This window comes from Podarcis bocagei (assembly GCF_964188305.1).
Source record: "Podarcis bocagei genome assembly, chromosome: 16".
Classification (NCBI taxonomy): Eukaryota; Metazoa; Chordata; class Lepidosauria; order Squamata; family Lacertidae; genus Podarcis; species Podarcis bocagei.
The window spans coordinates 9853012-9873847 of record NC_138142.1 but is presented as its reverse complement, the minus strand read 5'-3'; the positions used below and the strand labels follow the sequence as shown (position 1 = coordinate 9873847).

The following is a 20836-nucleotide window of genomic DNA, read 5'->3' as shown; positions in this document are numbered from 1 at the left end:
TGATGTCCATAGGGAAACCATTCCAAAGTTTGGGCACCACCACCAGAGAGACCCTGTATTTGCAGTGGGGACATGCCAGATTGCAAGGCATCCGAGACTAATATTCTTGTGGTTTGTGCGGATCTATATAGAAGGCCCGGTCTGACAGGTGTTGTTCCATTTGTTGTTGGTTTTTTTGCCACAGCTGAGACATTTTGGAGCATAATGGCCTGATCTTAAAAGTAATAATTTTATCTATATTTTTAAAAGCCACGTGGTATGCACAGTTCTGCTGTCAAGACTCCTCTTCATTCCGGCTGCTAAAAGCCAAATAAATGATCTGAACTCATCATTCATAAAACATTTACAATGCTAGCTCTGGAGGGGAAATAAGAATCCAGTTTTTTTAATATTTCCGTTCCAGCAGCTCAACATGAAAGAGGTTTAAGCGGCCATGATCAGTGGGGCTGGGATAGGAGAATTCATCTTTTTTCCCTTGCTCATGAACCAACTTAGCACCAAATTAACAAAAAGGAGGATGACAGCCTTGATTAACATTGTTTTGTTTAAACATGGCCGAAAAAAACATTCTGAGAGATGATTAAACATGGAGAGACAGCTTTAATCTTTTAAGTTAGCACGGGAGACTAAAGGCTTTTAAAAAGGAAGAGTGTTTAGCCGCAGGAGGAAGAAGTGAAGGGAAACACATTCTAAATTCACTGTGCATTCAGAAGAGTGGCTACTTTAAAATCCAGAAATATAGAAGGCTGTCTCCATTTGGAAGACATCACAAACATTTGCAGATCTGGAGTTAGCATGTGTTTTTAAACTTTTACTGCTAAAGGAAGACTTCATTGGGATGAAGGAGAACAGCAGGAGATAGGCCCATTTCTAGTCTGGGGTAACTGGGACAGCTAGTTTTTGGAGGCGTTTTATAGGAACTATCTCCCTGGTATCAGAGTTGGAGGGAGCCTTGCAGACGAGCCAGTGCAACTCCCCACAAAATGGAGGAGAAAGGGCTGCGGCTCAGTGGTGGGACAACTGCTTTGAAAGCAGAAGGTCCCCGGTTCTCTCCCTAGCATCTCCAGGTAGGACTGGAAACCTGTCATCATGAGGACCATACTGAGTTAGATGAGCCCGTGGTCTGACTTGGTACAAGGCGGCTTCCTACGCATGAAGGTTCTCCATGCAGGTGGGGTTGGGAAGCGCTGTTTCTCAGCAGGAGAGCACCTGCTTTGCATGTAGAAGGTCTCAGGCTGACCAGTAGAAGGTAGCTTCCTAAGTTGCTGCACAGGAAATGCAGAGTAGCCCCGACATTTGGCTGCCTGCACTCCTCTTGAAGACTTCCAACAAGGAAGAGGCCACAGCCCTCTGAGTAAAGGTTATATCAGGGGTTGCCAACCTGGTCCCTACTGCCCACTAGTGGGTGTTTCAGGATTCTAGGTGGGCGGTAGGGGGCTCTATGGCACAAGCTGAATCCTCCTTCCATCAAGCACTGGTGGGCGGTAAGGAAATCTTACCATCAAGAAAGATGCATTAGTGGGCAGTAGGTATAAAAAGGTTGACTACCCCTGGGTTATATCATTGTACTGCCCATAACATGAAGCTTTGCTGCAGAGGAAGCAGATGTGGACAGGGCCTCCTGGATAGTGTGGGAGAACTCAATGATGTGGGCTTTGTTTTGCTAGTTCCTGGGAATCACAAGCAGGTAGAGTGCTATTGCTCCCAAGGTCTGGCCTGCAGGTTTCCCAAAGGGATCTTGTTGACCACTGTGAGGATCTTGTTGATCCACTGTGAGGATGCTGGACTAGATGGGTCTTTGGCGTGATCCAGCACAGCTCTCTTCTTAAATGTTCTTGTAAAGGTAAAGATAAAGGGACCCCTTAGGTCCAGTCGCGCACGACTCTGGCGTTGCGGTGCTCATCTCACTTTATTGGCCAAGGGAGCCGGTGTACAGTCCGGGTCATGTGGCCAGCATGACTAAGCGGCTTCTGGAAAACCAGAGCAGCACACGGAAACACCATTTACCTTTCCACTGGAGCGGTACCTATTTATCTACTTGCGCTGCACGCTTTCGAAGTGCTAGGTTGGCAGGAGCAGGGACCAAGCAATGGGAGCTCACCCCGTCGCAGGGATTCGAACCGCCGACCTTCTGATCGGCAAGCCCTAGGCACTGTGGCTTAACCCACAGTGCCACCCGTGTCCCTCAAAATGTTATTTTACTGGATATTAATTCTGTATTTGTTCAATGTTATTATATGTCACTTTGCGGGCTTGTTTTAGGGTCAAACAGCAGGGGTTCATGTAACTTACTGCGACTTTTAGCTAATACTAGAGGTTTTTTAAAAAAATAAGAATAAAAGAGGAATAGTTGTTGCAAGGAGGGAAAAAAACCCCTAGAGTCCCATCTCCTTCCCCCCAAATTGGGTAGGGGAAGAGGTATTAAAACTGGGTTTTGTTTTGGGGTTTTCCAAGGTTAAAACATGAGATTAAAGGGCAAGATGTGGTTGTTGAGCAGACAAACATTTCCTAATTTCTTTCATTCAATGAGCCTGGATTGCTAAACCTTGCTTCAGGCAAATCATTTGCAGTATTTAAAAACAAACAACCAAATCAGCAAAAGGAGGGGGGCGGGACTTAATTGCAATGGTCTTGTAAACAGAAAACCAACTGCTGAAAAGTAGTCCAAACAAAACCAGTCATTACTGACCTAGATTATATACAGCCGGTAAATGAGGGCTCAGGGCTTGAAGATTATCAATGAGGAAGTAATGTCCAAAGGAGCAGAGATGACAGGCTGCAAACTAGTCATTAGCATAAGTAGTGTTACTCCAGACTTTGCTTTCACAATAGAAGACAACAAATGCTGCGCTTTTCAGGGTCCATGTCAGACTTTAGTGGACCTCCTTTGTAAGCAAAAGCCATAGCTCAGAGTCAGAACATCTGCCTTGCATGCAGAAGTTTCAATCTCTGACAACTTCAGATAAACTTGCAAGAGAACCGTCTGAAATCCTGGAAAGTGGCCACCAGTCCGTGGAGACAACCTGGAGCTAGACGGACCAACAACAACTCCTTAGATGTCAGCTTCCTATGTCCCCCCACCAAGTCACCCATCCACTCCTCCTAAACACATTCACCATTGCATACAGTTGTGTGTTTGGGTGGGGGGCACCACTGGGTTTTGATTTGTGGTGGGTTGTCATCAGGTTAAAGATGTCCAAACAGGACCACCTCCTCCCTTGAGGTCATTGTTAGTGACATGCTGGGCTTCTAATTATACTGAACCACAGCAGACCCGAAGCAAAGTCCTAATAGTACACACGGTCCCAAGAGTGGTCAGAAAGTGCAAATGGTCAAATACCAGTCCAGGCCCAACACAATGAGCAAGGTCCAAAGTCAAGATCCGCAAGGTCAGGTCCCTGCTTCTGCAGAATCTCCACGGTATCTGGGGTCAGTCCTAAGTCACAGTCCAGTGACGTTGCCAAAGCATGGTCCATCAATGGAGAAAGTTGGGCAAATATTTGGTCTCCACCTTCAGGGCCTCTGAGTACTTCATAACATTACATGCCTCCACATGAAAGCCATAGAAAAGTACTTCTGGCATGTGGATGGGATCATGGAGTCATAGAATTGCACAGTTGGAAGGGACCCTAAGGCTCATGAAGCCCCCTGCAATGTAGGAATCACAGGTAAATAATCCCTGACAGACGGCCATCCAACCTCTGTTTTAAAACACCCAATGAAGGAGCGTTCAATATCTTCCAAGTTGTTGTTATCATTGAGCGTACCGCTTGAGTCAGCACAGTTGCATAGAACTTCTCCATATACCAGGCAAAGTGGTAGGAGGAGCTTATCTTGCCACGCCCCTCGTGAGGGGGCAGGGCAAGGTCCAAGCCAACCTTGGCACATCACAGCAACACTTCCAAATTCCCTAAACCCCTAGAAGAGCTGAAAGCTGATCAGAACTCCCCCAAAACAGGGACAACAGCACAAAAACCCTAAGCACAAGTTTTGCAGAATAAAAAAACAACAACAACAGTGAGCCACTTACATATTTCAGGCGCCACATTGGAGCGGCAAACATTTCAACATGCTATTTAGGTTCTGCCAAAAAGAGAAGAGACATCAGGGATGATACTTACTGTGCAAGTAATCTGCCAGGTCTCCACCATTGCAGTACTAGATCAGGGAAAGGAGATAAAGAGAAGTCTGTAAGCAAGAGTTTAGTTAAAAATTCTGTCTCACCAAGGCTCTACAATAAAGCACAGAAACAATCCTCTAGTTGTTTCCTGCCTCCAGCGGCAATTCACAGAACTCTGGCCACTTCATAAACGAAGGAGACTGGCCTTTTCCAATTGCAAAATGCCAGAGCTTAGGATCTGGTAAGTGCAGTGTAGATTTGTTTCCTTCATTTATTCACCTTACAAGTATTGATTCTTGAAATGCGGGAGACATTCGGGCAGGGGTAATCAGCCAGTGCCCTCCAGATCTTGTTGGGCTCCAAATCCCACCAGCTCTAGCCAGCATAAGCAATGGTCAGAGATAGAGGGAGTTTGGGATCTCAGGTTAGGGCTTTCTGGACACATGTGAGTGTGGATCACTGTTTCCACTCGATCCCTTCCCCCAGCCCACCCTCTGCTTCTGGGGCCTGAACAGAAAGTCTGCATGCCTATACATTCACAGAGATTGGGGTGGACCCAGCAGGCACCACCACAATCCCTCTCTCCCTACCTTCGAGTAAAAAGCCCCCTTCTACTGCAAATATATTATCCCAAGTTCTGCTGCACTGACATAGTCCAGCTAATATGAGCCAATCCTGTTCCTTCTCCAATGTTGCTTTCAAGAGGATGTCCATGGCTAATTTAGTGACCCTTGAGACCAAAACAGCAGAAGCCTTCCAACAAGAACCAAGCATTTCATTTTAGAAGGTCTATGCTGGCACCAAGATAGTAACCCAGGCAATAGGTTGGCTTCCTGTTCTCCCTTCCCAAATAGCGGTTTTTAATACAATAGCCTTGCAGGCAACATTATGATTTTTTAATGTGAGTGCATCCTTTTTTCTGAATTAAAACCAGAGGCATATTTTACTCTTACACTTAAAATATAGGTCATTGACTAATTATTTACATACAGGCATGGGAAACTGTGACTCTCCATGTATTATTGTACTCCCAAGATGCTTGGACAACTCAGGACACTGTATGGACATCTGAGATGACATAGATCACTTTGAGAATTTTTTTACTTACAGAACCATACCCTACAGAGTATCACGCTGGTCACCAAAAAATAGTAATATTTATCTCCTTTGCTCTTGCACTCTGGAGTGCTCTCCATCAGTTGTTTCTGACATCTTGTTGCAAACAGTCATGGCTTCCCCCAAAGAATCCTGGGGACCATAGTTTGTTGAGGGTGCTGTGAGTTGTTCGGAGACCCCTATACCCCTTGCAGAGCTAAAATTACCAGAATGGTTTTACACTCAATCCCATTTCCCAGGGCACTCTCTGAGCAGAACATGATTCACTTGGCAACTCTCAGCACCCAGGATTCCTTGGACGAAGTCGTTATAGTTTAAAGTGGAATGCTGATGCTTTAAGTGTGTAGTGCAGATGAGACCTAAGAATAACCTTCACCTTTGATAAGAGTTCAGAATTACTCACCTCCATAACCAAGTAAACAGAGTTGGCCATTTCCTAAAAGAAAAGAAAGGGGATGGGGGAGAATCAGTTATTATTATTTTTTTAAAAAGGTTTGGATCCAGTCAACAAAGCAGAATACACTGTGGGTGCCAGAGAATTTAATGCAGAATTTACCAAGGCGTTCAATTCTACATGCCTTTCCCTTTTAATAAATCTAAATCATTTAGGCCCCCTTCCATATTCCTTGGAGGCTCCTGGGTACTCCTAGCTGCACATTTAACAAACACACTTGCTCGAGTGCAGTATCAAAAGCCTTTGCTGTTTCCAATTTAACACAGCCTTCTGAGGCTTCATAACTACAATTCCTGTAAAAGTAACGTGTGCGCTGGAAACTGAGGATGGGAGATTTTTTCAAAAATAAACCATGGATTATTGGGAGAGACAGAAAAACCAAACCACTAGGACTAGAAACTGGAAAACTTCTAAACCTCCACATTATTATTTTTTTGCGGGGGGGGGGGCGCAATTCAGTTACAATTTATAAAAGTGAATCTATAACAGGACTAGTTTAAATAAAAAAAATTCCTTCCAGTAGCACCTTAAAGACCAACTAAGTTAGTTCTTGGTATGAGCTTTCGTGTGCATGCACACTTCTTCAGATCTGAAGTATCTGTGTATCTGAAGAAGTGTGCATGCACACGAAAGCTCATACCAAGAACTAACTTAGTTGGTCTTTAAGGTGCTACTGGAGGGAATTTTTTTATTTTGACTATGGCAGACCAACACGGCTACCTATCTGTAACTAGGACTAGTTTAGTAGTTGCTTTCAACGAAAAATAAACACACATGAATTTTGCACCTTACACAAGGCTGACCCCTAATATTCGGCAGAGACGGGGCCTGTGCCCCACCCCAGATGTTGTCGAACTCCCATCACCCCTTGCCAGCACCTCCAATGGTCAGAGGCGATGGGAGCCAGAGGCCAGAAACATCTAGATCGCCAACAATTCCCTGTTTCTATGGTATATATAAGCATGCGTCAATAACCATCTTTTAGCAGAAAAAAACTCACAGGGTTGTTAAAATTGTAGGAAGGGGGAGGGAAGCAGGTTGGAGAGACCTTAGACCCCCATCCTGAATTCTCTGGAGGGGTAGCGCTATTTCCTGTTAAAATTTTGCAAGGTGTGTGTCCGTGTGTGCTGTCTTTCCTTTTACCAATTCTCATTCTGCTTCATTTTTACTCTTTTATTTTTTAAAAAAGTTACTTAGTCTGCATTTGGGCAGAAAAAAACATAACAGAAAATTGCATTTAGGCTTAAGCGCCTATCACATTATGCCTTAACTAACTGCAGATAGCTTGCAGGTGATTGCTCAATATTTATTGATAGAGTGGCCGTCATCACAGAGCAGGAATTGTGTATATCCCTGAAATATCACATTCGACACCGACCAGCTAAAGTCACACTGTCAGCATGCAGTCAAAGTACTATGCAAATGTGGAAGCCAACTGCTTTGCATACAACGGATTCTGACACAAATCCAAAATTGCATGCCGTTAAGTTTTATGGCTCCTTATATCTTCCCCCAAGTTGCCAGGGCATCTCTCAGGAAGTGAATGTTGCATAAAGATTAACACAGTTCTTTTATGGACCATTAAATATAATAAGAACCTCAGGTGATGGAGGCGGATAATGGACTACTTGCCAGCTAGCAGCCAGAGACCCTCCACCAGCCATTAGCCAAGCTGTTGTGATTGCACAGAAAGTTCAAGCAACCCAGATGCTGAAGGGGAAATGTGGGTTATGGGATGTTGGCAATCACTGTAGTTCTGTTTGGTTGTGGCAAGGGAACCCGAGATGGGGCTAAAGTGCAGAAGGATGGGTGAGTCAGACAAATCTGAATTGCATTTACTAACTGAAAATTAATCAGCCAGGGTGTCTACTGCACAGAATTAGAAGAGGCTTTCTCCTCTATTCTTCTAGAAAACATTGTGGGTGAGGGGTAGAAAGAAACAGGAGGAAGATGAGCTGATAATCAGGTGAATAAATGGTTTGTTGGCCAGCTTAGCTGTTGCAGCTGCTGTTTCATAGGGAAGGAGACTAGGAAAGGAATTTGCGTGTATCCAAAACATCCATACAGTTTGGGGTTTTGTTTTTCCTCTGACAAATGGACCGTGGCTTGCCCTACTCACCCCCACCGCGCCAACTTCCCAGCAACCCCCCACCCCAGTCATTAAAAAAAAAAGGCAGAATCAAGGTTTTAAAACTACTGTAACCCTGTTTCGATGAGGAGGCAGAAAGTGGGTTAGTAACGTCACTGTTTTTAACCACTTACTGCTGAGCACAGAGCTTCTGCCGCAAACACACACAATCAGTTTTCTCCCAATTTCTGAAGATAATATTCTATGAATCTAGACAAAGCAGGGAAAGTGTGCTTTCTCAGCAGGGGCCATTACCAAATCCTACTTTATTTTATTTTATGCATGAAAATCTCCACTCTCTGCGAAAGAGGCTTTATATGTTTTTCCTGCCTCTTCTGCAGAGATTAGGAGAAGTTTGCAAAAATAATAATAATTCTTCCTTTCTCCCAAAAGCACAGCTAGTGCCAGGGTTCTTTGGGAGACAGCAGTGGCAATGATCAGGTATTTAAAGCAAAGACCCTTGAGCTGATAGAACTGTCTGTAGTGGCTGAAAAGTATCAGTTTCACCTATCTAAGTACAGTGCTGCCTTGGTACTTGAACAGCTTGGCTCCCGAACAAATCAGATCCTGAATGCTGCAAACCCAGAAGTGTTCCTGTTTGTGAACGATTTTCGGAAGCCGAACGTCCGACGCGGCTCCTGGAGCCAATCTGAAGCCACGCCTTGGTTTTCAAACGGTTTCAGGAGTCGAACGGACTCCTGGAACTGATTAAGTTCAAGAACCAAGGTACCACTGTACACAGATAGTGAAGCAAAGATTCCCCACTTCTTGCAGAGGGAAATTAACGATACAAGGAAATGAAGAGCTTGTCAGTATGTGTTCAAATGGGACCCATCACCACCCCAAACACAAAACATTCAATCAGATCCTGAAGTTCCTGAATGTCTGCAGTTCTGGCAGCTGTTACCCTTACAAGTTGAAGGTAGTTATGGAGGGGAAGAAAAGGATCCCTTTTGCTTAAGTCACAGCGTCATTCCCCTAGCTCCATGAGATTTCAAGAGAGCCTTAATCAAATTTCTGCAAATGACAAGAACGGTTTGGCTTGCATTCCAAATAAAAGCAGGTCAGGTCAACTTGGTTGGACACATTCAAATCACAGATAGGTAGCCGTGTTGGTCTGCCATAGTCAAAATAAAAAAATTCCTTCCAGTAGCACCTTAAAGACCAACTAAGTTAGTTCTTGGTATGAGCTTTCAGATATCTGAAGAAGTGTGCATGCACACGAAAGCTCATACCAAGAACTAACTTAGTTGGTCTTTAAGGTGCTACTGGAAGGAATTTTTTTACATTCAAATCAGTTTTTCTTTTTTAAAGTTTGGAGATAACATCCCGGCACCACCTTACGGGGTAGTCCTTGTAAAAGCACTACCCTATTGTAGTACAGTGGTACCTCGGGTTACGTACATTTCAGGTTACACGCGCTTCAGGTTACAGACTCCGTTAACCCAGAAATAGTACCTCAGGTTAAGAACTTTGCTTCAGGATGAGAACAGAAATCGTGCCCCGGCGGCGCAGCGGAAGCAGGAAGCCCCATTATTTAAAGTGGTGCTTCAGGTTAAGAACAGTTTCAGGTTAAGAACGGACCTCCGGAACGAATTAAGTACTTAACTTGAGGTATCACTGTATTTGGATTTCTTCAAAGAGACCAATAATTTATTTTATCGAAGGATTTATATAATACCATCTTAGGTGAACTATCAAGGCGAGGTACAGGACCATAAAACATAACATATAATAAAACCAACACGAAATAAACGTTACAGTGGCTGCCTAATCTTAAACTGTCTAATCTCAAACTGAATAGGCCCATCTGGAGAAAAAAGGTATTTGAGAGACACATGGAAGTTAATGGCAAGGGTATCTCTTGGCCTCTTCTGTAGCACAGGGGCAACTGACAGGCATTCCTCCAGATGATCTCTGCGACTGAATGAATAATAAGGGGAGTAGCAGAAAGAAGCTCATTTCATAACCCTTACTGTGTATTCCTATTTCAAAACCTTCATTCGTCAGGGAAAGAGTTGGTCGCCATTTCTCACAAAGAAACAAAATCCCAGTGGACAAGATGCCCAAATGTCACATGATTTCCGAACACCAAAGTGAGTATTCTTTCCCAGGGGATGCAGAGTAAATTATTCTCAGTGAAGAAAGTGGTTAGTGAAATGTTTCCTCCCCTACTCATAATACTAGAACTCAGGGATATCCCTTTTTATAATATTATTTTATTTTTTCTTCCGTATAGATACTTTCTTTACTCAACCATTATACAGTCGCACTTTGGTTGTTGAATGCCTCGGTACTTGTACGTTTTGGCTCCCGAAAGATTGAAACCCGGAAGTGAGTGTTCTGGTTTCTGAACGTTCTTTTGGAAGCCGAACATCCGATGCGGATTCTGCTATTGTTTCCGCACTGCCTGCACAATTGGGAGCCGCGCCTTGGTTTCTGAATGTTTCAGAAGTCGAATAGACTTCTGGAACGCATTGTGTTCGAAAACCAAGATATGACTGTACAGTGGCACCTCGGGTTATAGATGCTTCAGGTTACAGACTCTGCTAACCCAGAAATAGTACCTCGGGTTAAGAACTTTGCTTCAGGATGAACAGAAATCACGCGGTGGCGGCACAGCGGCAGCAGGAGGCCCCATTAGCTAAAGTGGTGCTTCAGGTTAAGAACAGTTTCAGGTTAAGAACGGACCTCCACAAGGAATTAAGTTCTTAACCCGAGGTACCACTGTATTGCAAATCAACAAAAATAGTGACTTCCTGCTCTCCCAACATCAATGTTTATAACCCAAAACACATAAAATTTGTTTTAAGGTTCCGTTTTATCTAACTTCATCCTTTCCAACATGTTTCTTAATATGTTGTGCTATTTTCTTACACTTCAAACCCCTCTGTGGCCTTCATAGAAATACTCAGGGATATTCAATGAAGCTGAAATGTTGGGAGTATTCAGGACGGATAAAAGCAAGTACACACCACAAAGCTAAACTGTGAAACTCGCTCCCACGGGAGGCAGCAATAGCCTTTGGGTACTGGCTGCGGGGAATCGCAAGTGGGGAAACACAGTTACACACACAGCAGGGGCTGCCCAGCCCCTGAGGCAGGATGAAGCCCCTGAGGCTGTGTCCCTGTGGGGGCACTGTGCACCCTGCCAACTCTGGCTGAGAAGCAGCACTGGCATCACCACTGATTTCCGGAAACATCCTGCCAGAACCCGCCATCGCTGCACAACCGAGGTCAGGAATGCTTTGGCGAGGGCAGTGCAGCAGCGGCAAAACGGGCATGGCATCCCTGGTATTCAGGTGCTGTTTATGGGCTTTCCATGGGTACCGTATTTTTTGCTCTATAAGACACACTTTTTTCCCTTCAAAAATTAAGGGGAAATGTGTGTGCATCTTATGGAGCGAATGCAGGCTCCTTGGCTTCAGCGAAAGCAACGCGAAGCCTCCGAAGCGCAGAGGGAGAGCTCCCCCAGTGCTCCGGAGGCTTCGCATTGCTTTCGCTGAAGCCGCCTGAAGCCCCCGGAGCACAGTGGGAACTCCCGCTGCACTCTGGAGGTTTCAGGCAGCTATCCACAAGCCTCCGGAGCACAGCAGGAGTTCCCACTGCACTCCGAAAGCTTGCGGATAGCCGTCTGAAACCTGGAGAGCGAGAGGGGTCATTGCACACTGATCCCTCTTGCTCTCCAGGCTTCGCTTTGTTGGAGAGGCGCTTCACAGTTTTCCCTCTCTGCGCAGCGCCCCTTCAGCAAAGCGGGAGGAGAAATGGAAGGGACTCCGCTTCTCCTGCCGCTTCGCTGAAGGGGCACTGAGCAGAGAGGGGGAGAATTTTTTCCCCTGTTCTTCCCCGTCCTATAGAGCGAAAAATATGGTATCTGGCTGGCCTCTGTGAGAACAGGATGCTGGACTAGATAGGCCTTTGGCCTAATCCAGCAGGGCTCTTCTTATGAGACCATCGAAAGCTGCCTTATGAACAGGTAAGGTAAAAGTAAAGGACCCCTGGACGGTTAAGTCCAGTCAAAGGTGACTATGGGGTTGCGGCACTCATCTCGCTTTTCAGGCTGAGGGAGCTGGTGTTTGTCCACAAGCAGCTTTCCGGGTCATGACTAAACCGCTTCTGGCGCAATGGGACACCGTGACAAGTGCCTGAGCGCACAGAAACGCCATTTACCTTCCCACCACAGCGGTACCTATTTATCTACTTGCGCTGGTGTACTTTCAAACTGCTAGGTTGGCAGGAGCAGGGACCGAGCAACGGGAGCTTACGCCGTCGCAGGGATTCGAACCACTGACCTTCTGATCAGCAAGCCCAAGAGGCTCAGTGGCTGTGACCAGGACAGACTATTCACCCATCTAACCCAGTATTCAATTGGAAATAACTCTCTTTGCTCTTGGGACAGAGCTCTTTCCCCATCACCAATACTTTAGACAGTGAGTAAGCCTGTGGTGACCAATCTGGATGCTAGGCAGGTGCTTAGCTGCTGAGCTATGACTGCTATGATAAGAAAAGGTGGTCCAACCTGTTTTTCTCCCCCCCCCCCCCAACACCAAAGCAACATTTCCTGTCTGGGCTCCCTATAACAAGATGATTGTTGCCATCCTGATTCCTGACTGCTCGTTCAGGCCTTCTGCTACCCACGTAAATAGGATGGGTGGAGGGGGTGGGAAAAATGTACTGAAGCCAAACAGGAACCAGGTTTTTCAACACCTGTGGCTATAGAATGGATCTAGGACAACCACTGACTCTACCAACAAATGGGGAGAGGGGTGGGATTCAAATGGCAGCATGGGTTGATGCCACTGAAGTAGGAGCATACAAAGCTGCCTTAGGTGGAGTCAAGCCATGGGTCCATCTACTTCAGTACTGTCTACACTGACTGGCAGGATTTCAGAGAGGGTTCTTGCTAGGCACTACTTCGGAAATGCTAGGGACTGGGCCTACAGCCACTGCAAGGCAGACACCATTATTTATTGAGAACTGGTATAAACACAGTTGCTGGAGGAGACTCTTGAGAGTTCCATGGACTGCAAGAAGATCAAACCTATCCATTCTGAAGGAAATCAGCCCTGAGTGCTCACTGGAAGGACAGATCCTGAAGCTGAGGCTCCAATACTTTGGCCACCTCATGAGAAGAGAAGACTCCCTGGAAAAGACCCTGATGTTGGGAAAGATGGAGGGCACAAGGAGAAGGGGATGACAGAGAATGAGATGGTTGGACAGTGTTCTCGAAGCTACCAGCATGAGTTTGACCAAACTGCAGGAGGCAGTGGAAGACAGGAGTGCCTGGCGTGCTCTGGTCCATGGGGTCAGGAAGAGTTGGACATGACTAAATGACTAAACAACAACAACAAATGAACACAGTGGCTAAGAGATGGGCTAGAGAAAATCAGGAAGAACCCAGTATCTTGGCTCTACCACGAACTCATTGGGTGGGCTTAAGCAAACCAGTCTGTTCGCAACCCTACTGCAATGTGTGGGATAATAATCCTGATTCGCCATAAAGGAGAGCCGCTAGGAATTCCAACTTGGTAATGTATACAAAGCGCTTTTTGAACACACTTGACAGCACTGCCCAGCGGTAGCCCATGTGGTGCTCTCCAAATGTCATCGGAAAATAACTCTCATCATTCCTGACCGCTGGATGGGAATTGGAAGATCAACGCTATCTGGAGATCACCAAACTGGCTACCCCTGCCCTAATACTGTAAACCATGCATGGCCAAACTTGGCCCTCCAGCTGTTTTGGAACTACACCTCCCATCAACCCTAGCTAACAGGACCAGTGGTCAGGGATGCTGGGAACTGTAGTCCCAAAACATCTGGAGGGCCAAGTTTGGCCATGCCTGCTGTAAACCAAGAAAAGCAGTTGCCACAGAAGTTGGGTGTTGGATACCACGTTGGGTTTCTTAAGCATGCCTTTCCAACGCCACCCAATGAAATAAGGCATATTAAATCAGCCTGTTTGATCAACTCAGCATAAGCTTAGAAATAATACCGGAAGCGAAGAGCAGATACTTCTGTTGCTTTGATTTCAACACTTCCTGTTTACTGATGTCATGGCAGGCCCCAAAGCTTAGAAAACCATGACCTCCTATGTGACAGCGAAGGCAGAATGCTTTTTCTCAGATGCTGCCTCCTGCCTGTAATTTTCTTTATAAATAATCATATTTAAAAATTAACATTTCGTACTAAATAATGTGCTACCCAATTAATTGGAAAGGCCTTTTGATTTGCAGGAAGTCAGCCTCACTGAACACACTTCAATTAACAGGGAGGTATACAACCATAATAAACAATACTGTAATTGAAATATAGTTTTTAGCACAGGTTGTTGTTGATGACACTTAAATCTGTTGGGCTCCAATCTCCAGCTGTGTCCCAAAGTGAGAGGCAAACAGATTTTCATGTTTCGTTTCTTTTCCTTTTTCGAAGGAATCAGATAGGCAAAGGGACAGACTGAACCATGCCCAACGCCCTGGGGTGCTGCTGCCAGTCAGAACGGACAATATTGGGGCTAGACTGAAATAGTCAACTGGCATAATAAGGCAGCTTCCCTACTTTAATTAATTTATTAAGATTTTAAATAATGAAGAAAACACAACTGTGGCATATTTGACAAGCTTGCTGCACAAGATGGCACGTGCCTGTTTTGTTGGAAACAAACCACCGGCCGTGCGAAGGCACAAGCCAACTTCTTAGGCCATATTCCCTTGCCCATGAAAATGCAGCTATGGTGTGTCTCTCCGCAACACCTGCAGCAAAAACGGCGTCAGCATCTCACAGCAACAGAGACAGACCAAGGTGGATTTGCAAAGGTCTTCCTTTCTTGGGAGTTATAAGACGCTTTGCTAATTGGATCCCAGGAGGCATTAAATTCAGCTCCCCTCACTATTTATGCGTGATATTTAACGTCTGGTTGATCAAGGGATTGCCAGCTCCGATGACCTAATTCTGCCTGTTGTCCTGATGCTAACTCGCCTGCCGCTCTGTCTAGGGAACCAAAAAAACGTTCCGAAGCAGAGGTGACTGCTTTCTGTGTCTGTGTGCTTTCGTTTTATCCGCTTGGCTTTTGCAAACACAGCGTTTGTTCGGGGATCACAGGGAAATACAAACAAACGGCTGCGGCTATTTTTAAAACCATAAGCGGTTCTAGTAAAAGCAAAGGGGGAAAAAGAGAAACAGGGATATTTAACCTTCAGTAGACTACACAATGAAGGCTCTTTACACAATTATGAAGCCTGGAAGCAGGTCAAAATTAATCTTATGAGGAGGAGAAAGAAAAATATTTTTAGAGCAGCGGCAGAATGACCTTGCCTGCTTTGCAAGACCTAGATTAGGCTCACAAGACATTCTGCATTCCGTGGATTAGCTTTACATCGAGCCAAATAAGGTACAAAGGCGCCATATTACACCAGACTGAAAAGCACCCAATATTCCAAGATATGGAATATCTAGCTGTTTGCATGAAAGGTGTCCAGGATTTCTCAGCTAATCTAATCTATACCTGCCACACACAAGGACTGCAGCAGGATTGGAGTGCCTGGGAAAGGAGAAAGGACAGGGCAGAGAAACACAGGCTATGCTTGAACATGAGTTTAAACGAGGGGAACCAATTTTCCATCTGAGGGCCAAATAAATTCCCTTGGGAGGGGTCTTCCAGGGGGCCACATTCCAGAGATGGGCAGAGTAAAGGCAAAAGTGGGTGGCACAATGGGTAGCCTACCTTTGCACAGTAGGCTACATTCCAGCCATGCAAAAATACAGTGGTGCCCCGCAAGACGAATGCCTCGCAAGACGGAAAACTCGCTAGACGAAAGATTTTTCCGTTTTGGAGGTGCTTCGCAAAACGAATTTCCTATGGGCTTGCTTCGAAAGACGACAATGTCTTGCGAGTTCCTGCTGGTTTTTTTCCCTCCCCCCTTTTCTAAGCCGCTAAGCCGCTTATCAGCTGATCCGATAAGCCGCTAATAGCGATAATAGCGCTAATCCGCTAATCCGTCAATGGGCTTGCTTGAGAATCACAGAACGGATTCTTTTCGTCTTGCGAGGCACCACTGTAAGTTGGTTTCCATGTGCACAGAGAAAATTAGACAGACAGATATCCATTCAGGAAAGAAAAGGCATTCACCATTCCAAGACACATTTCAAGCAGACAAAAAGCGCTTGAGGACAACATGGAGCTGGACCAGTGAGCAGAACAGTTTGGGAAGTGGTTCCCAAATATTCTCTCCCCATTTGAAAATTGCTGGTGCTCTTGGTGGACCAACGTATTTTTCCACAGGTTACAGCAACTGCAATAGACACTGCATGGTTTTCAGTCATGCATCTCTATGGCTTCTTTCATTTCTTTCATTTTATTTCACTGCATTACAATCCACACTCCATACAGTTGAAATACAATTAGAAATCAATATGAACGGTTAACGTGGCCATGCTAAATAAAGTTCGCAGACCACTGGTGGTCCATGGACCACGGTTTGGGAAGCCCTGGCACAGGGAAAGCCCCCAGGGGCCAGTCTGGTTGCGGGGCCACATTTGTCCCCTGGACCCGGTGTTCCCCACCCCTGGCTTAAACTATAGGGCAGTACAGAGATTGCAAGTCTGCGGCACTACAGATGCTGTCAGAACTAAAATTCCCCATCATCCCTGACCATCTGCCATTGCCAACTCAAGTTTATACGCACAAACACAAACAGTGAATTCACGGGCAACACAAAAGTCACAGGTGAGCAAGCCTCTTTCACTGTTATGAATTGCTTCCACTGTTACAGAAGCCACCAAAGTCTGTGGGGGGGGGGCAGGGCATCTGTCCAGTTTTCCTGAGGACAGTGTCCTGTTTCTAAGAGTCTTCTGCTTGGAAGTTCTGTCCAGTCCAAGTCCAATTTAAAGGGGAAAAAACCCTAAGAAGGGACAGCAGGTGAGGGTCATAAAAAGCAAAGTGAGCAGGCACACAAGACACACTATGGCTAACTATACAGTGAAATTTAATGCATTTCTGTTTAAAACATAGCAATTATTCTTGCTTTTGGTCCTATACATCGAAATCGCCATAAACTGATATTGTGCAACCTGGTACCCCCATTTGTATTTCTTCTCTTGGGTGTCCAATGCTTATGTGGCCATCCAAGTTTCCTATAATATCTGAAGCAGTGAATGACGACTGGCATAATAAGCTTGCAAAACCAGAGTTTGCTAGTTTGCACGTAACAGCAAATCCATATTTTCTGGCGAAAAGCATAAGAAACTCATTAAGGAAGCAAGCGTCTGAGGCTGAAGGCCAGGAATATGCGAGGCCTGGGTTTATTTATGCAAATGCCAAACCATGATTTTCATGTTAGATGTGAACCAACCAAAAGTTGCATGACCATAGCATAGAGGGGTGAGGAAATACTATTCAGACACAACGAAAGCAGGAGTTACCGTAAATGCTATTAAAGACATCGAGAGACTGATTGCACATGAGTTCACGGCTCTCTCAATAAGGGTGAACTCTCTCTCCCCCCCCCCACTTTTCTTCTTTTTTTAATTCCCAGCCCAGAAACCTTACACCATGGGCAAATGTCATCCCTCAAAACCCCACGCAGACCAGCTTTGGGCAGAGAGAGAAAGAGAGAGACAAGAAGCAAGTCATAAAATAGCTTCTGAAGTGGATATTTTCATAATGGAGACGTTGACAGGGCCCAGAGAAAACAGCCGTGTGGACAACACACGAGTAACTGGAGATGATCCACCGTTGCATTCAGAGAAGCACAACCACATGCCAGTCTCCAATTACTCTTAGGAAACAGCCACGAAGCCACCTTACTAAGAGCTCTGAGTAATGCTGCCCTGGGCTCCAGAAGGAAGTTTTAGAGGATGGTAAATAGCCCATGTCACCACCCCCTTCTCCAATGTACCATCAGGTGACGAGGAGAGAAATATGAGGCCTGCTAAGGCAAACATGACAAATCCACCACCCTAAGAGCACAATCACCATTTTGAAAATGACAAAATGGACACACCCTCCAAAATCATCACGTCACGTTGCCCTCGTGAGATAATTTAGATTTTAGAAGGATGTGCTCACTCAATGAGACTTTAGCTGATGTTAAATTCTTCCCTCGCTCAATGTTTCGACATTCATTTTCAATGTATTTTAAAACATTTTTTAAAGACGGGGTGGAATAAGGCATTGCACTTCAGACTATAGGGTAATCACATTTAAAAAAACACCACAGAATTGATTTAATAATCCCTTAAGTTTTGCTTATGCTATTTGTTTCCTCAAAGGATTCAAAATCGCTTACATGGTTCTTCCCATACACACGATTTATCTTTACAACAAAGCTGTGAGGGAGGTTAGGTAGAGAGAATATTTGAATATGGCTCTCCCAACTCATTCATGAGAACACATAGTGCTCTCCTTTGCAGGAGCACAAACCCACCAACATCCTCTCCCCGCAAGGAGAAAACCAGCAAACAAGAACAAGCCTGAGCTTAAACCACCCGCTCCTTGGTGAGCTAAAAGTGGCCCTCCAGATGTTGCATTCTTGATCATTGGCCATTCTGGCTGGGGCTGATGGGAGTTGGAGTCCATCACCATCTGGCAGAGCCAAAGTTTGCCCATTCATGGCACAAGAAAAACATTTTTAAAAACTGCCCCCCCCCCACTTGAAGTCTTAAAATGGTGACATATCCATTCTGCCACCTGGTGAATATAGGAAGCCTCAGACTGCATCAAACAAACCTCTCTTAGACTATGGCGTGGTTCAATGTAATCAGTAAGCCAAAAATCTGGATAACTGGGACCACAAGAACATGCTAGCTCACAAAGAGAGGGAGGAGTTAAACCAACTTTCTTCCTTCTCCAACCTTTAAGCTCAGATTGTGGTCAAGAAAGAAAAAGCTTTAACTGTTTGGGTAACACCCTAAGCCGAAACAGAGTTTACCTGCTGCACCACACCAACCTAAAAAAACCAGGGGGGAGCAAAGCAGCCAGCAATCTCATCTCCAAGAGCCAGCACATTCGCGCATTAGTGCTAAGCCACGGTTTTATGCTGTGTGTGAAAGCAGCCACTATTAGGAGTTCATCAAAATCACCGCTGCTTTGCAGAAGCAGTGTAAGTCATGGGTAGGCAAGCTAAGGCCCGGGGGCCGGATCTGGCCCAATCGCCTTCTAAATCCGGCCCACGGACGTTCCGGGAATCAGTGTGTTTTTATGTAAAATGCATCTTTTATGTAAAATGCATCTCTGGGTTATTTGTGGGGCCTGCCTTGTGTTTTTACATCAGTATAATGTGTGTTTTTATTTAAAATACATCTCTGGATTATTTGTAAAGGTAAAGGTAAAAAGGGACCCCTGACCATTAAGTCGTCGTGACCGACTCAGGGGTTGCACGCTCATCTCGCTCTATAGGCCGAGGGAGCCAGCGTTCGTCCGCAGACAGCTTCCGGGTCATGTGGCCAACATGACTAAGCCGCTTCTGGCGAACCAGAGCAGCACACGGAAACGCCGTTTACCTTCCCGCCAGAGCGGTCCCTATTTATCTACTTGCACATGACGTGCTTTCGAACTGCTAGGTTGGCAGGAGCAGGGACCGAGCAACGGGAGCTCACCCCGTCATGGGGATTTGAACCGCCGACCTTCTGATCGGCAAGCCCTAGGCTCTGTGATTTAACCCACAGCGCCACCCACGTCCTGGGTTATTTGTAGGACATAGGAATTCATTCATTATTATTATTATTTTTTAAATATAGTCCGGCCCCCCCACAAGGTCTAAGGGGCAGTGGACCAGCCCCCTGCTGAAAAAGTTTGCTGACCCCTAAGTGTAAGTTGTTCTCCCCACCCCAATTCAGTTAAGTAAACCAAATCTGAACTCTTTCTAGATCTAGCGTGGACCCTTAAGCAGCTCGCCAAAAATTTGAGGTGGAGGTCTTTCCAAGCCCCACCTGCAGACGCTTGGGAACTAAGAAGGGACCCTTCTGGATGCCAAGCACATGTTCCGCAACAGAGTTACAGCCCTTCCTGTAAACAGTGCATTGCACAGGAAACCCAAAGTGCTTCCTCCCTCCTTTTTACAGACTGACAAAACAGTTCTCTTTTCTTTATAGCAGGAGAAACCCAGCCAACTTTTAAAAGCATGTCTCAATGAAAAAAGCTGGTAAGGTTGTTGGGGCGGGAGCACAGAGACCAGGTACAGTGGTACCTCGGGTTACATACACCTCAGGTTACATACACTTCAGGTTACATACATTTCAGGTTACAGAAACCGCTAACCCAGAAACAGTGCTTCAGGTTAAGAACTTTGCTTCAGGATGAGTACAGAAATTGTGTTCCAGTGGCGCGGCGGCAGCAGGAGGCCCCATTAGCTAAAATGGTGCTTCAGGTTAAGAACAGTTTCAGGTTAAGTACGGACCTCTGGAACGAATTAAGTACTTAACCCGAGGTACCACTGTATACGGCACATGGCTTTCAGGGACTACATCAGACCACCACAGTTGGCCAGTCCTACTGGAAGACAACCTTGCATCAACAGTGTTTGAAATGGTTTAGACCAAAGTAAGTTACAGTTTCTACTGAGGAGTCACGTCCCATTGAATTAAGTGGGAGTCTGAGCCCTGGAAATTAAGCTTACAATGGCAGCCTTAGGAAAACAGGAAGCTGCCTTATACAGAGTCGCATCCATGGTCCATCTATCTCAGTACTGTCTGCCATGGCTGGCAGCTGCTTTTCAAGGTTTCTCCCAGCCCTATCTGGCGACAGCAGAGATTGGATCAGGTCAGCAACCTTTTTCAGCCGTGGGCCGGTCCACCGTCCCTCAGACCTTGTGGTGGGCCAGACTATATATTTTTTTGGGGGGGGGGAGAACGAATTCCAATGCCCCACAAATAACCCAGAGATGCGTTTTAAATAAAAGCACACATTCTACACATGTAAAAACACCAGGAAGGCCCCACAAATAACCCAGAGACGCATTTTAAATAAAAGGACACATTCTACTCATGTAAAAACACGCTGATTCCTGGACCATCCGCGGGCC

At 45.6% G+C, this 20836-nt stretch overlaps 2 protein-coding genes across 2 annotated transcripts in view; both read right to left on the bottom strand.

Annotated features, from left to right (window-relative positions):
• The window catches only part of MMP17 (matrix metallopeptidase 17), a 273972-nt gene that overhangs the window by 38295 nt on the left and 214841 nt on the right, over positions 1 to 20836 (bottom strand). The window lies entirely within an intron of this gene.
• The window catches only part of ULK1 (unc-51 like autophagy activating kinase 1), a 109547-nt gene that overhangs the window by 74112 nt on the left and 14599 nt on the right, over positions 1 to 20836 (bottom strand). The window contains exons 4-5 of the mRNA XM_081174747.1: positions 5640 to 5672; positions 4122 to 4158 (exon numbers count right to left, since the gene is read on the bottom strand). Coding sequence (XP_081030873.1) covers positions 4122 to 4158; positions 5640 to 5672 — 70 coding nt within the window. The remainder of the gene's footprint in view (positions 1 to 4121; positions 4159 to 5639; positions 5673 to 20836) is intronic.